This window comes from Spinacia oleracea, chromosome 3 (genome assembly GCF_020520425.1).
Source record: "Spinacia oleracea cultivar Varoflay chromosome 3, BTI_SOV_V1, whole genome shotgun sequence".
NCBI classification, from domain to species: domain Eukaryota; kingdom Viridiplantae; phylum Streptophyta; class Magnoliopsida; order Caryophyllales; family Amaranthaceae; genus Spinacia; species Spinacia oleracea.
Window position 1 is genome coordinate 109,961,088 of NC_079489.1, and position 15,188 is coordinate 109,976,275.

A 15,188-nucleotide genomic window follows, 5' to 3' on the forward strand; every position below is an offset into this window, starting at 1 on the left:
TACCTTTCCGGTTGAGATCTATATCTCTGCCATCTACGCGGGGTTACATTTCTAGATGGTCCTTGATTCTCACCAGATACTTCTAAAGATCTCTGAGTTTCATCTTGAATGTCATCTTGAGCATTCTCTAGAGTTTGTTGTTCGACTCGAATTTCTTCGAGGTCTACTTTTCTCCCACTTGTCATTTTGGAAATGTGATCTCTTTCCAAAAAGATACCATCTCAAGAAAGCGGTTTTGACATCCATCTGCCATATTTCGTAATCGTAATATGCAGCGATTGCTAACATTATCCGAATAGACTTTAGCATTGCAACTGGTGAAAAGGTTTCATCGTAATCCACACCGTGGACTTGCCTGTAACCTTTTGCAACCAATCTAGCTTTGAAAACTTCAAGTTTCCCATCCTTGTCCTTTTTCAGTTTGAAAACCCATTTGCTTCCTATGGCTTGGTAGCCATCTGGAAAATCGACCAAATCCCAAACTTGGTTTTCAGACATGGAGTCTAATTCAGATTGCATGGCTTCTTGCCATTGCTTGGATTTAGGGCTCGTCATAGCTTGTTTGTAAGTCGCAGGTTCATCACTTTCAAGTAATAGAACGTCATAGCTCTCGTTCGTCAAAATACCTAAGTACCTTTCCGGTTGAGATTTATATCTTTGCGATCTACGCGGGGTTACATTTCTCGATGGTCCTTGATTCTCACCAGATAATTCTCAAGATCTCTGAGTTTCATCCTGAATGTCATCTTGAGCATTCTCTAGAGTTTGTTCTTCGACTGGAATTTCTTCGAGGTCTACTTTTCTCCCACTTGTCATTTTAGAAATGTGATCTCTTTCGAAAAAGATACCATCTCGAGCAACAAACACCTTGTTCTCAGATGTATTGTAGAAGTAATACCCCTTTGTTTCCTTTGAATAGCCCACAAGGATACATTTGTCGGATTTTGGATGAAGTATGTCTGAAATTAATCGTTTGACGTATACTTCACATCCCCAAATCTTAAGAAAAGACACTTTTGGAGGCTTTCCAAACCATAACTCATATGGAGTCTTTTCAACAGCTTTAGACGGAGCTCTATTTATAGTGAGTGCAACTGTATTAGTGCATGTCCCCAAAATTCTATTGGAAGTTCGGCCTGACCCATAATTGATCTAACCATGTTTAGCAAGGTTCTGTTCCTCCGTTCCGACACACCGTTCCATTGTGGTGTTCCATGAGGAGTCAATTCTGATAGAATTCCATATTCTTTCCATGGTCATCAAATTCATAGCTCAGATATTCACCGCCTCTGTCAGACCGCAGTGCCTTAATCTTCTTGCCTAATTGATTCTCTACTTCACTCTGAAATTCTTTGAATTTGTCAAAAGGATTCAGACTTATGCTTCATTAGGTAGACATAACCATATCTACTGATGTCATCAGTGAAAGTGATAAAGTAGTTGATGTTAGGTTATGATTCATATGACAAAACATAAATCATGCGGAAAATCCATAATGCCAGGAAAGCATATTATTTACACATAATCATTTAGCATAGTTTAGATGTATACACTTTGTTGCGTGCCCTCCCTAGCTGCGCCCGAACCGAACAAGAACAAGTCTTTAGGACTCCAAGTGTCGTCCCTCCGTAGATAGTCCACAGCACGTCCGGATCCGCCTTAAGCTTGACCAACTAGAATCGCCCTTAAGGCTGCTTAGGAATTTCGGCTATTTAGGTGCAAGTGTATGGCTGATTTTTCTTCAAAATCTTACCTTTAGAATACTTCAATTGTGTCTATAAATTATGACCCTAGGCACCTATTTATAGAGGTATGGAAAAGGAATTATAATCCTACTAGGATTTGGATTTATTAATTAGAATCTAACTTGAACTCTAAATAATAAATTTAATCTATTAGGATTAGAATTTAATCAATACACGAATTCCGATAGGATTAGGATTCGTTACGAACATGAGCATCGTATGGCCACGAGCATCGCACCACCTGCGCAGGCCTTGTGGCCCATACGAGCAGTCGCTGCTCGCAGCCCAACAGCACGCTCAGCGTGCGCGTGCCAAAGGCCTTGGTGGGCGTGGCCTTGCGCTGGGCCTGTCGAGGCTGTGGCAGCTCCATGTTTGGCGCTCGGCTTGCTGGGCGCGGGCCTGGCTTCGTGCTGGGCCTTCGTCTAGCAAGCCTCGTCCGATGCTAATTCGTACGATGCGCTTCCGATTAAATTCCCGGTTCCGGAATTCATTTCCGATACGAACAATATTTAATATTTCCGATTCCGGAATTAATTTCCGTTTCGAACAAATATTTAATATTTCCGTTTCCGGAATTATTTTCCGATTCCGATAATATTTCCGATTCTAACAATATTTCCGTTTCCGGCAATATTTCCGATTCCGGTAATATTTCCATTTCCAATAATATTTTCCGATACGCACCATGTTTCCGTTTCCGGCAACATCTACGACTTGGATAATATTTATATTTCCGATACGATCCATATTTCCGTTTCCGGCAATATCACCGTTTCCGGAGTATTCATTTCTTGCTTGTGACGATCTCAGCTCCCACTGAAACCAAGATCCGTCGATTTCGAATATCCATAGATAGAGTATTTAATGCCATTAAATACTTGATCCGTTTACGTACTATTTGTGTGACCCTACGGGTTCAGTCAAGAGTAAGCTGTGGATTAATATCATTAATTCCACTTGAACTGAAGCGGCCTCTAGCTAGGCATTCAGCTCACTTGATCTCACTAAATTATTAACTTGTTAATTAATACTGAACCGCATTTATTAGACTTAATATTATATATATACTTGGACCAAGGGCATTATTTCCTTCAGTCTCCCACTTGTCCTTAGGGACAAGTGTGCATTTCCTAATTCCTTTGTCGCTCGATGCTTGCTCTTGAACATAAGGTAAGAGTTGTCATCCTTATTATGTCCAGAGGTGTTTCTCGGTTTCAGAGTTCAACTGATCAAATAAAACAGATAATCATAGCCTATGATTCATCTGAGCACGGCCATGCATTTCACAGTTTCTAGCTCTCCGAGTGGCCTTGTACAACTTTTAAGCATCTCATCCCGATTTATGGGAGGACAATCCCAGTCTTGTGATCTTGAGATTAGACTTCGTTTGATAGGTGAGTACCTGAGCGTTGCCTTTATAGCCTCCTTTTACGGTGCGACGGTTGGTCAACGTCAAAGCAACCAGTTCTCAAACAAGTAATCTCAAATCACTCAGGTATTGAGGATTTAGTGTCTAATAATTTTAATGAAATTTACTTATGACAGATTTTCATCTCTTACAGTAAAGTTTCATAGGTCTGTCCGATACTAGTCTTTCCAAAGTAAGTATCTATGCAAATGATTACGACATTGCCATGTCCACATAGTTCAAGAAACAGAACTACTAGTCATCTTGCATTCCAGTCGTCTAACGCTTTCTATGCGTCCAATTTTATAGAAAACTCCGACCAGGGACCATTTTCAACCTTTGACATTCAAGTTCACTTGATAGACATTTCTTAGTCACAGGACTGGTCCTGGCAGTCTATCTTGAATATATCGTCAAATTGAAGGGACTCATCATTTAATAAACCACAAATTAAATGGAAAAATGAATTCTATTCATTTATTGTGAATGATTAACCAATAATGTTTTACAAAGAATTAAACTCTAAAACTTTAAAACATTAAATAAGGACATCAAAGCCATTCTCCAATATGCTTGATTCCCATAGCTGCAGTGTGCGAGTTGTGCTTCGCCTGCGGCAGAGGTTTAGTCAATGGATCTGATATGTTGTCATCAGTTCCAATCTTGCTTATCTCGACTTCTTTTCTTTCAACGAACTCTCGTAGAAGGTGAAATCTACAAAGCACATGCTTGACCCTTTGGTGGTGTCTAGGCTCCTTTGCATGTGCAATAGCTCCCTTATTATCACAATACAGGGCTATTGGTCCTTTAATGGAGGGGACTACACCAAGTTCACCTATGAACTTCCTTAGCCATATAGCTTCCTTTGCTGCTTCATGTGCAGCAATGTACTCCGCTTCAGTTGTAGAATCCGCAATGGTGCTTTGCTTAGCACTTTTCCAGCTTACTGCACCTCCGTTGAGGCAGAAGACAAACCCAGACTGTGATCTGAAATCATCTTTGTCGGTTTGGAAACTTGCGTCCGTATAGCCTTTAACAATTAATTCATCATCTCCACCATAGACCAGGAAGTCATCTTTGTGCCTTTTCAGGTACTTCAGAATATTCTTGGCAGCAGTCCAATGTGCCTCTCCTAGGTCTGACTGGTATCTGCTCGTAGCACTGAGTGCGTACGCAACATCCGGGCGTGTACATATCATAGCATACATTATTGAACCAATCAATGATGCATATGGAATCCCATTCATTCGTCTACGCTCATCAAGTGTTTTTGGGCACTGAGTCTTGCTTAGAGTTATTCCATGAGACATGGGTAGGTAGCCTCGCTTGGAGTCTGCCATATTGAACCTATCAAGCACCTTATTGATATAAGTGCTTTGACTAAGTCCAATCATCTTTACCAATATGTATTGATATAAGCGCTTGGAGTCTGTAAATCTTGATGCCCAATATGTATTGTGCTTCTCCTGGATCCTTCATCGAAAAACATTTCCCAAGCCAAATCTTGACAGAGTTCAACATATGAATGTCATTTCCGATAAGTAATATGTCATCGACATATAATACTAGGAAAGCAATTTTTCTCCCACTGACCTTCTTGTATACACAAGATTCGTCTGCGTTCTTGATGAAACCAAAGTCACTGACTGCTTCATCAAAACGTATATTCCAGCTCCTGGATGCCTGCTTCATTCCGTAGATTGATTTCTTTAGCTTGCATACCTTTTTAGCATTCTTTGGATCCTCAAAACCTTCAGGCTGTGTCATAAACACAGTTTCTGTTAAAACGCCTTTTAAGAAAGTGGTTTTGACATCCATCTGCAATATTTCGTAATTGTAATATGCAGCGATTGCTAACATCATCCGAATAGATTTTAGCATTGCAACTGGTGAAAAGGTTTCATCGTAATCCACACCGTGGACTTGCCTGCAACCTTTAGCAACCAATCTAGCTTAGAAAACTTCAAGTTTCCCATCCTTGTCCTTTTTCATTTTGAAAACCCATTTTCTTCCAATGGCTTGGTAGCCATCTGGCAAATCGACCAAATCCCATACTTGGTTTTCAGACATGGAGTCTAATTCAGATTGCATGGCTTCATGCCATTGCTTGGAGCTAGGGCTCGTCATAGCTTGTTTGTAAGTCGCAGGTTCATTACTTTCAAGTAATAGAAAATCATAGCTCTCGTTCGTCAAAATACCTAAGTACCTTTCCGGTTGAGATCTATATCTCTGCGATCTACGCGGGGTTACATCTCTAGATTGACCATGATTCTCACCAGCTACTTCTAAAGATCTCTTAGTTTCATCATGAATGTCATCTTGAGCATTTTCTAGAGTTTGTTGTTCGACTCGAATTTCTTCGAGGTCTACTTTTCTCCTACTTGTCATTTTGGAAATGTGATCCTTTTCCAAAAAGATACCATCTCGGGAAACAAACACCTTGTTCTCAGATGTATTGTAGAAGTAATACCCCTTTGTTTCCTTTGGATAGCCCACAAGGATACATTTGTCAGATTTTGGATGAAGTTTGTCTGAAATTAATCGTTTGACGTATACTTAACATCCCCAAATCTTAAGAAAAGACACTTTTGGAGGCTTCCCAAACCATAACTCATATGGAGTCTTTTCAATAGCTTTAGACGAAGCTCTATTTATAGTGAGTGCAGCGTTATTTAGTGCATGTCTCCAAAATTTTATTGGAAGTTTGGCCTGACCCATCATTGACCTAACCATGTCTAGCAAGGTTCTGTTCCTCCGTTCCGACACACCGTTCCATTGTGGTGTTCCAGGAGGAGTCAATTCTGATAGAATTCCACATTCTTTCAGATGGTCATCAAATTCATAGCTCAGATATTCACTGCCTCTATCAGACCGCAGTGCCTTAATCTTCTTGCCTAATTGATTCTCTACTTCACTCTGAAATTCCTTGAATTTGTCAAAGGATTCAGACTTATGCTTCATTAGGTAAACATAACCATATCTACTGAAGTCATCAGTGAAAGTGATAAAGTAGCTGAAACCACCTCTAGCATTTGTACTCATTGGTCCACATACATCTGTATGGATTAAACCCAATAGTTCAGTTGCTCTTTCTCCAACTTTAGAGAATGGCTGCTTTGTCATTTTGCCAATTAAACGTGATTCGCAGTTACCATAATCCTCTAAGTCAAATGGTTCTAGAATTCCTTCTTTTTGAAGTCTTTCCATGCGTTTCAAGTTAATATAGCCCAATCGACAATGCCACAGATAGGTGAGATCTGAATCATCCTTTGTGGCCGTTTTGGTATTTATGTTATAAACTTGTTTGTCGTGATCTAATAAATAAAGTCCATTGACTAATCTAGCAGATCCATAAAACATCTCTTTAAAATAAAACGAACAACTATTGTCTTTTATTAAAAAGGAAAATCCCTTAGCATCTAAGCAAGAAACAGAAATGATGTTTTTAGTATGACTTGGAACATGGAAACACTCTTCCAGTTCCAAAACTAGCCCAGAGGGCAACGACAAATAATAAGTTCCTACAGCTAATGCAGCAATCTGTGCTCTATTTCCCACTCGTAGGTCGACTTCACCCTTGCTTAACTTTCTACTTCTTCTTAGTCCCTGTGGATTGGAACATAAGTGTGAGCCACAACCTGTATCTAATACCCAAGAAGTTGAATTAGCAAGTATACAGTCTATAACGAAAATACCTGAAGATGGAACGACTGTTCCGTTCTTCTGATCTTCCTTTAGCGTCAAGCAATCTCTCTTCCAATGCCCCTGCTTCTTGCAGTAGAAGCATTCACATTCAGAAGTGGGTTGACTGACCTTCCTCTTTTCAGATTTGGCGCCAGTTTGTTTAGTTGGGCTGGCCTTGTTGCCACCTTTCTTAGCATTCCTCTTCTTTCCAGATTTCTTGAACTTGCCCCCACACACCATAAGCACATCTTGCTTATCACTTTTGAGCATCTTTTCAGCGGTCTTCAGCATACTGTGAAGCTCAGTGAGCGTTTTGTCCAGACTATTCATACTGTAGTTCAGCTTGAACTGATCATACCCGCTATGAAGAGAATGGAGGATGGTGTCTACAGCCATTTCCGGAGAGAATTGCTGATCCAGCCGACTCATATTCTCAATGAGTCCAATCATTTTGAGAACATGTGGACTTACGGGCTCGCCTTTCTTAAGCTTGGTCCCAAGAATTTGCCTATGAGTCTTGAATCTTTCGACTCGAGCCAGATCTTGGAACATGTTCTTTAACTCACTGATGATCGTGAAAGCATCTGAGTTGATGAACGTTTTCTGTAGATCTGCACTCATGGTTGCAAGCATTAGACATTTGACATCCTTGTTGGCATCAATCCAACGATTGAGGGTTGCCTGAGTGACCCCTTCGCCTGCGGCTTCGGGCATCGCCTCTTCCAGGACATACTCCTTTTCTTCCTGCATAAGAACTATTTGCAAGTTCCTTTGCCAGTCAAGGAAGTTTTTCCCGCTCAACTTCTCCTTTTCGAGAATTGATCGAATGTTGAAGGAATTGTTGTTTGCCATAATTAAAACTACAATTGAAAAGAATAAACAAATAAATAACCATTCACAGTTTCTCTTAATAAACTTAAATTCTAGCATACATGCACGATTCAATGTTCATTAAGCATTTTATTCAAGTTATGTGTTCCGGCAGGTGTGAATAAAATGATTCCAATGCTTCAGAAAGGAGAGCAATAGTTGATGTGGTTCATATTCCTGAAGGCCAGTTCCCTTTCAGATACTTGGGTGTACCTCTGTCTACAAAGAAGCTGGTCTATAACTAGTGCAGGCCTTTGATTGATAAAGTCATTAGTAGGGCTAAAACTTGGACAACTAGGAATCTTTCCTATGCTGGTAGATTGCAACTTGTTCAGTCTATCTTGCTAAGTTTGCAAGCCTACTGGTGCCAAATCTTCATCCTTCCAAAGAAAGTAATTAAGGAGATCCAAAACTACTTCAGAATCTTCCTTTGGACAGGTCATACTGACCCATCTAGGAAGTCACTAGTTGCTTGGCATAGTTTATGCCTTCCCAGAAGTGCAGGTGGGTGGAATCTCAAGGAAATGAGCTTGTGGAACAAAGCTGCTGTCTCTAAGATGTTATGGGCTCTCACTCATAAAAAGGACAAACTGTGGTGTAGATGGGTGCATTCATACTATATTAAAGGGAGATATCCTTTTCAGTGGCCTGCTTCAGTTTCTTGGTCACTAAAGAAGATTCTCACCTCTCACCAATATATTGTTGCTGCTGGTGGGTGGGATGCAGTGTGTAAGAGGGGCAAATTCTCTATTAAAGCTATGTATCAGGCCTTAATGGGGGATCAAGTGAAGGTACCTTGGAGGAGAGTTGTTTGCAATAATACAGCCACTCCTAAAAGTTTATTCATTACTTGGCTGGTGTTATGGAATAGGTTGCCAACAAAAGATAGACTTCTTCAGTGGAAAGTTGTGACTGGTGATCTTTGCCCCTTATGCTCAAAATGTCCTGAATCTGTTTCACATCTCTTTTTTGACTGTGAGTTTGCTGTTGGCATTTGGCAATCAGTGTTAGACAGTTTACATTTTGCCAGGAGACCTTCTACCCTTGATCAAGAGTTGTTATGGATTCTGAAGGCTACAAAGAGGACTGGGGATAGGCATAAACTGCTGCTTATGTACTTTGCTGAATGTGTTTATGGAATCTGGATACAGAGAAATGAGATGGTGTTTAATCACAAATGCAGAGATCCTAAGGCAGTGCTTCAGGATGTAAAATTTCGTGTTGCTTGTAGAGCTAGTGATAGCCAAAGGCAGATGTTATTGAGCTAGTTGTCTTTAGCTAGTTGTTTTGTTGTTGCTGTTGTTGCCTTAGTGTTCTTGCTATCATTGTAAAGCTTGTTAAGCTGCCCTTTTGGTAATAATATAACCTTATTTGCCAAAAAAAAATGATTCCAAGACCCTAAAACCCATTGAAGAATTAAGCACATTATGTATTTAGACTCAATTCTAAAATCTTTTAGGTAAGCAAAAGTCTTTTTGCTAATAGTCTAGAAACTACTTTTGGTTGATAGGTACGTCTAAGAACTTATTTGGTAAACCTATCGATTTTGCCACGACATAAAAGGACTCCTTACTTATATCATTGAGTTTCACCAAAACTAACATGTACTCACAATTATTTGTGTACCTTACCCCTTTAGGATCGATAAGTAACACCTCGCTATGGCGGAAAACTATTACTAAGATCGATGAAAAAAGGATATCCAAGTAAGTGTTATTTTGGCATGGCACCTTTTAACTCAATTTTTAAGTTTGGAACTTAAGGCTCTTACTAAGTTGGTTAGATTTTAAGTGAACTAAAATCCTTAATCATGCAACATAATCAAGCTTTGATCTCATGCATATTTAAGACATATTTAAAAGCAATAAATAACTTAAAACATGCATAAGATAAATGTGATCTAGTATGGCCCGACTTCATATTGAAGCTTCAACTTCAAACTCCGTCTTGAGAATGGATTGGAAACTCCGTCTTGAATTTCACCATGGGAGGCGCCATTTTCTTCAAATAGGATAAGCTATAATTTAAACTAATTACAACTATTTGATGGTACGCAGACCATATTCATTGAATTTGTCATTGGAAACTCCGCCTTAATCTTCTTGCCTAACTGATTCTCTACTTCACTATGAAATTCCTTGAATTTGTCAAAGCATTCAGACTTATGCTTCATTAGGTAGACATAACCATATCTACTGAAGTCATCAGTGAAAGTGATAAAGTAGCTGAAACCACCTCTAGCATTTATACTCATTGGTCCACATACATCTGTATGGATTAAACCCAATAGTTCAGTTGCTCTTTCTCCAACTTTAGAGAAAGGTTGCTTTTTCATTTTTCCAAGTAAACATGATTCGCACTTACCATAATCCTCTAAGTTAAATGGTTCTAGAATTCCTTCCTTTTGAAGTCTTTCTATGCGCTTCATGTTAATATGGCCTAATCGACAATGCCACGGATAGGTGAGATCTGAATCATTCTTTTTTGCCTTTTTTGTTATTTATGTTATAAACTTGTTTGTCGTGATCTAATAAATAAAGTCCATTGACTAATCTAGCAGATCCATAAAACATCTCTTTAAAATAAAACGAGCAACTATTGTCTTTTATTAAAAAGGAAAATCCCTTAGCATCTAAGCAAGAAATAGAAATGATGTTTTTAGTAAGACTTGGAACATGGAAACACTCTTCCAATTCCAAAACTAGCCCAGAGGGCAACGACAAATAATAAGTTCCTACAGCTAATGCAGCAATCCGTGCTCCATTTCCCACTCGTAGGTCGACTTCACCCTTGCTTAACCTTCTACTTCTTCTTAGTCCCTGTGAATTGGAATATAAGTGTGAGCCACAACCTGTATCTAATACCCAAGAAGTTGAATTAGCAAGTATACAGTCTATAACGAAAATACCTGAAGATGGAACGACTGTTCCGTTCTTTTTATCTTCCTTAAGCTTAAAGCAATTTCTCTTCCAATGCCCCTTCTTCTTGCAGTAGAAGCATTCAGATTCAAAAGTGGGTTGGCTCACCTTCTTCTTTTCAAACTTGGTGTCGCCAGCTTGCTTAGCTGGGCTGGCCTTCTTGCCACCTTTCTTAGCATTCCTCTTCTTACCAGATTTCTTGAACTTGCCCCCACGCACCATAAGCACATCTTGCTTATCACTTTTGAGCGTCTTTTCAGCGGTTTTCAGCATACCGTGAAGCTCGGTGAGCGTTTTGTCCAGACTATTCATACTGTAGTTCAGCTTGAACTGATCATACCCGCTATGAAGAGAATGGAGGATGGTGTCTACAGCCATTTCCTGAGAGAACTACTTGTTAGGTTATGATACATATGACAAAACATAAATCATGCGGAAAAACCTTAATACCAGGAAACATATTATTTACACATAATCAGTTAGCATAATTTAGGTGCATACACTTTGTAGCGTGCCCTCCCTAGCTGCGCCTGAACCGAACAAGAACAAGTCTTTAGGACTCCAAGTGTCGTCCCTCCGTAGATAGTCCACAGCACGTCGGATCCGCCTTAAGATTGACCAACTAGAATCGCCCTTAAGGTACTATAATTTTCGGCTAATTATAGGCAAGAATGTGACTGATTTTTCTACTATAAAATCACTGTTTTATTGTATGAATACTTGTTGAAAAACTCGTGTATAAATTTATGACCCTAGGCATATATTTATAGAACCTTGGAAAGGATTTCGAATCCTGTTAGAATAATAACTAATTAATTAGAATCCTTTTAGAACTCTAAATAATTAATTTAATCTTTTAGGATTAGGATTTAATCAATGCCCGAATTCCGATAGCTTTAGGATTCGTATAGCACGCACACACTTAGCGCCCGAGCACCGCACGCCCATGCGCAAGCCTCGCGGCCCACGCTGAGCGCACAGCGCTGAGGCCCACTGCTCGCAGCCCATCGCTGAGCGCGCGCGCCAAGCCTTGGTTGGGCCTGGCCTTGCGCTGGGCCTGGTCGAGGCCTTGGCGTGTTGTTGGATGCGTTTGGCTTGCTGGGCGACGGCTTGGCTTCGTGCTGGGCCTTCGTCTAGCAAGCCTCGTCCAATGCTAATTCGTACGATACGCTTCCGATTAAATTCCCGATTCCGGAATTCATTTTCCGATACGATTCACATTTCCGATTCCGGAATTAATTTCCGTTTCGAACAAATATTTAATATTTCCGTTTCCGGAATTATTTTCCGATTCCGATAATATTTCCGATTCTGACAATATTTCCGTTTCCGGCAATATTTCCGATTCCGGTAATATTTCCATTTCCGATAATATTTTCCGATACGTACCATGTTTCCGTTTCCGGCAACATCTACGACTGGGATAATATTTATATTTCCGATACGATCCATATTTCTGTTTCCGGCAATATCATCGTTTCCGGAGTATTCATTTACTTGCCTTTGACGATCTCAGCTCCCACTGAAACCAAGATCCGTCGATTCCGAATATCCATAGATGGAGTATTTAATGCCATTAAATACTTGATCTATTTACGTACTATTTGTGTGACCCTATGGGTTCAGTCAAGAGTTAGTTGTGGATTAATATCATTAATTCCACTTGAACTGAAGCGGCCTCTAGCTAGGCATTCAGCTCACTTGATCTCACTGAATTATTAACTTGTTAATTAATAATGAACCGCATTTATTAGACTTATCATTAAATGCATACTTGGACCAAGGGCATTATTTCCTTCACTGCTGATCCAGCCGACTCGTATTCTCAATGAGTCCAATCATTTTGAGAACATTTGGACTTACGGGCTCGCCTTTCTAACCTTGGTCTCAAGAATTTGCCTATGAGTTTTGAATCTTTCGACTCGAGCCAGATCTTGGAACATGTTCTTTAACTCACTGATGATCGTGAAAGCATCTGAGTTGATTAACGTTTTCTGTAGATCTGCACTCATGGTTTCAAGCATTAGACATTTTACATCCTTGTTGGCATCAATCCAACGATTGAGGGCAGCCTGATTGACCCCATCGCCAGCGGCTTCGGGCATCGCCTCTTCCAGGACATACTCTTTTTCTTCCTGCATAAGAACTATTTGCAAGTTCCTTTGCCAGTCAAGGAAGTTTTTCCCGCTCAACTTCTCCTTTTCGAGAATTGATCGGATGTTGAAAGAATTGTTGTTTTCCATAGTCAAAACTACAATTAAAAAAGAATAAACAAATAAATAACCATTCACAGTTTCTCTTAATAAACTTAAAAAATTCTAGCATGCATGCATAACTCAATGTTTATTAAGCATTTTATTCAAGTTATGTGTTCCGGTAGGTGTGAATAAAATGATTCCAAGATCCTTAAATCATTGAAGAATTAAGCACATTATGATTTAGACTCAATTCTAAAATATTTTAGGTAAGCAAAGCCTTTTGCTAATAATCTAGAAACTACTCTTGGTTGATAGGTACGTCTAAGGTCTTATTAGGTAAACCTATATGTTTTGCCACGACATAAAAGGACTCCTTACTTATATCATTGAGTTTAACCAAAACTAACATGTACTCACAATTATTTGTGTACCTTACCCATTTAGGATCAATAAGTAACACCTCGCTATGGCGGAAAACTATTACTAAGATTGATGTAAAGGTTATCCAAGTAAGTGTTATTTTGGCATGGCACCTTTTAACTCAATTTTAAAGTTTGGAACTTAAGGCTCTTACTATGTTGGTTAGATTTTAAGTGAACTAAAATCCTTAATCATGCAACATAATCAAGCCATAATCTCATGCATAATTAAGACATATTTAAAGCAATAAATAACTTAAAGCATGCATAAGATATAAATGTGATCTAGTATGGCCCGACTTCATCTTGAAGCTTCAACTTCAAACTCCGTCTTGAGAATGGATTGGAAACTCCGTCTTGAATTTCACCATGGGAGGCGCCATTTTTTTCAAATAGGATAAGCTATAATTTAAACTAATTACAACTATTTGATGGTACGCAGACCATATTCAAATTAAAAACTTTGGTGCATTAGACCAATTTTACATTCAAATTAATGGTACGCAGACCATTTTTTCTATCCTATTTGGGCCATACTAGTCACTTTCCATAACCTGCAAAACAGTACATTTATACAATATACCATTCACCCACATAGCTGGTTAGTAGAACATATTATGCATCACATAAATATTTGCATCACATAAATATTTGCATATATTAATCAAGGCTTCCAATAATCTACAAATTATTCAATCCTTATTAATTCTAATCGAGTTGTTTTAACCTTAAAGGAATGTAGACCTAATCAAGAGTTTATGACTAAAACGCTCCCACTAAAACCAAGAATTTTACATGCTTTACGAATTTTAACATAAATTGTATTTCCTAGTCCAACCGAAAACTTACAAATTTAATTAAAATTTAAAGCTCATATAAATTATTATTTAAATCCTTTAATTTATTTTCAGTTGATTAAATTAATTAATTTAAATTTAATCAAGGTTTTAATTTTAGTAAAATAATTAGTATAAATAAAATTTATAATAATTAAATTATTCAGAATTAAATTCCGAGCAAAAATTAAATTACGAATTTAAATTTAATTAAAATCGTTTTTGAACCGAAGAATCAAAATTAAACGAATCAATCGGGCCAAGACAAGGCCATGGGCTCTCGCCCATGCCTCGTCGAGTCCAACTAGCAGCAGCGCCCAATGGGCTGCCACTCGACAGATCGTACCGCAAGGCCCGAGCGACCACGCGCAAATGCAGCAAGCCGAGCAAGCCACGATTGCGCGCATCCCACTCGTCGCTGTGTCGAGGCATCCCTCGATGGGTTGGGCGACGTTGCTGGACGAGCCAGCCAACGCTGCCCGCGCGCGCAGCACACGAGTGCTCACTTCCTTGCTTGCCTCGCCCCTCCCGCCCACATGTACGCGGCACATTGCGCATGGCAGGGCTGCTGCCTTGCGCGCATGTGCCACGCCCTTGCTCGCTGCATCGTACCGCATGGGCGACGAGCTCCCTTGCTCGTCGTCGCATGCCCGCACTATACAACATCCCTTAAGGGTAACACTTAGCGTCCATTGCTTCGTGCGTGCAAGATTCGTGAACGGATTTCATAAAAATTAAAACTTTATTATTAAATGTATCGACGAATTAATAAATCATATTAATTTCATAAATTTTGGGCGAAAAATCAAAAATTTATTATTCAAATTAATTTCCGATTAGATTTATTTTCATGGATTCAAATCTAGGTCATAAAATTTTAAAACTTTTCAATTTTAACAAATTTCATGGTGGTTTTTAATCATAGGTTCCTAATTAAATTGCTAATTAATTATAAAAATCAAATCAAATTCTAAATTATTCGAATTTCAACAAATTAATTACAATTACAAATTAGGTTGTATAATTAACAATCTTAGGCATTAAAATTGTTAAACATATACAGTAGGTCAATCATAGATTCAAGATTTACAAACAAGAATCGCAAATATT

At 39.0% G+C, this 15,188-nt stretch overlaps 1 protein-coding gene across 1 annotated transcript; it reads right to left on the reverse strand.

Moving 5' to 3' along the window:
• Positions 1-10,311: 10,311 nt before the first annotated feature.
• Positions 10,312-13,741, reverse strand: LOC130469262 (uncharacterized). The gene is made up of 2 exons (XM_056838325.1): positions 10,616-13,741; positions 10,312-10,526 (listed from the first exon to the last, which is right to left on the reverse strand). Exons 1-2 carry the CDS (start codon positions 11,001-11,003, stop codon positions 10,510-10,512), a joined length of 405 nt encoding a protein of 134 aa, XP_056694303.1. The 5' UTR covers positions 11,004-13,741; the 3' UTR covers positions 10,312-10,509.
• Between the last annotated feature and the right edge of the window lie 1,447 nt (positions 13,742-15,188).

What these genes read in the sequence shown, in the direction of transcription:
- LOC130469262 (XM_056838325.1), bottom strand. Translation starts at nt 11,003, where the DNA reads ATGGCTGTAGACACCATCCTCCATTCTCTTCATAGCGGGTATGATCAG.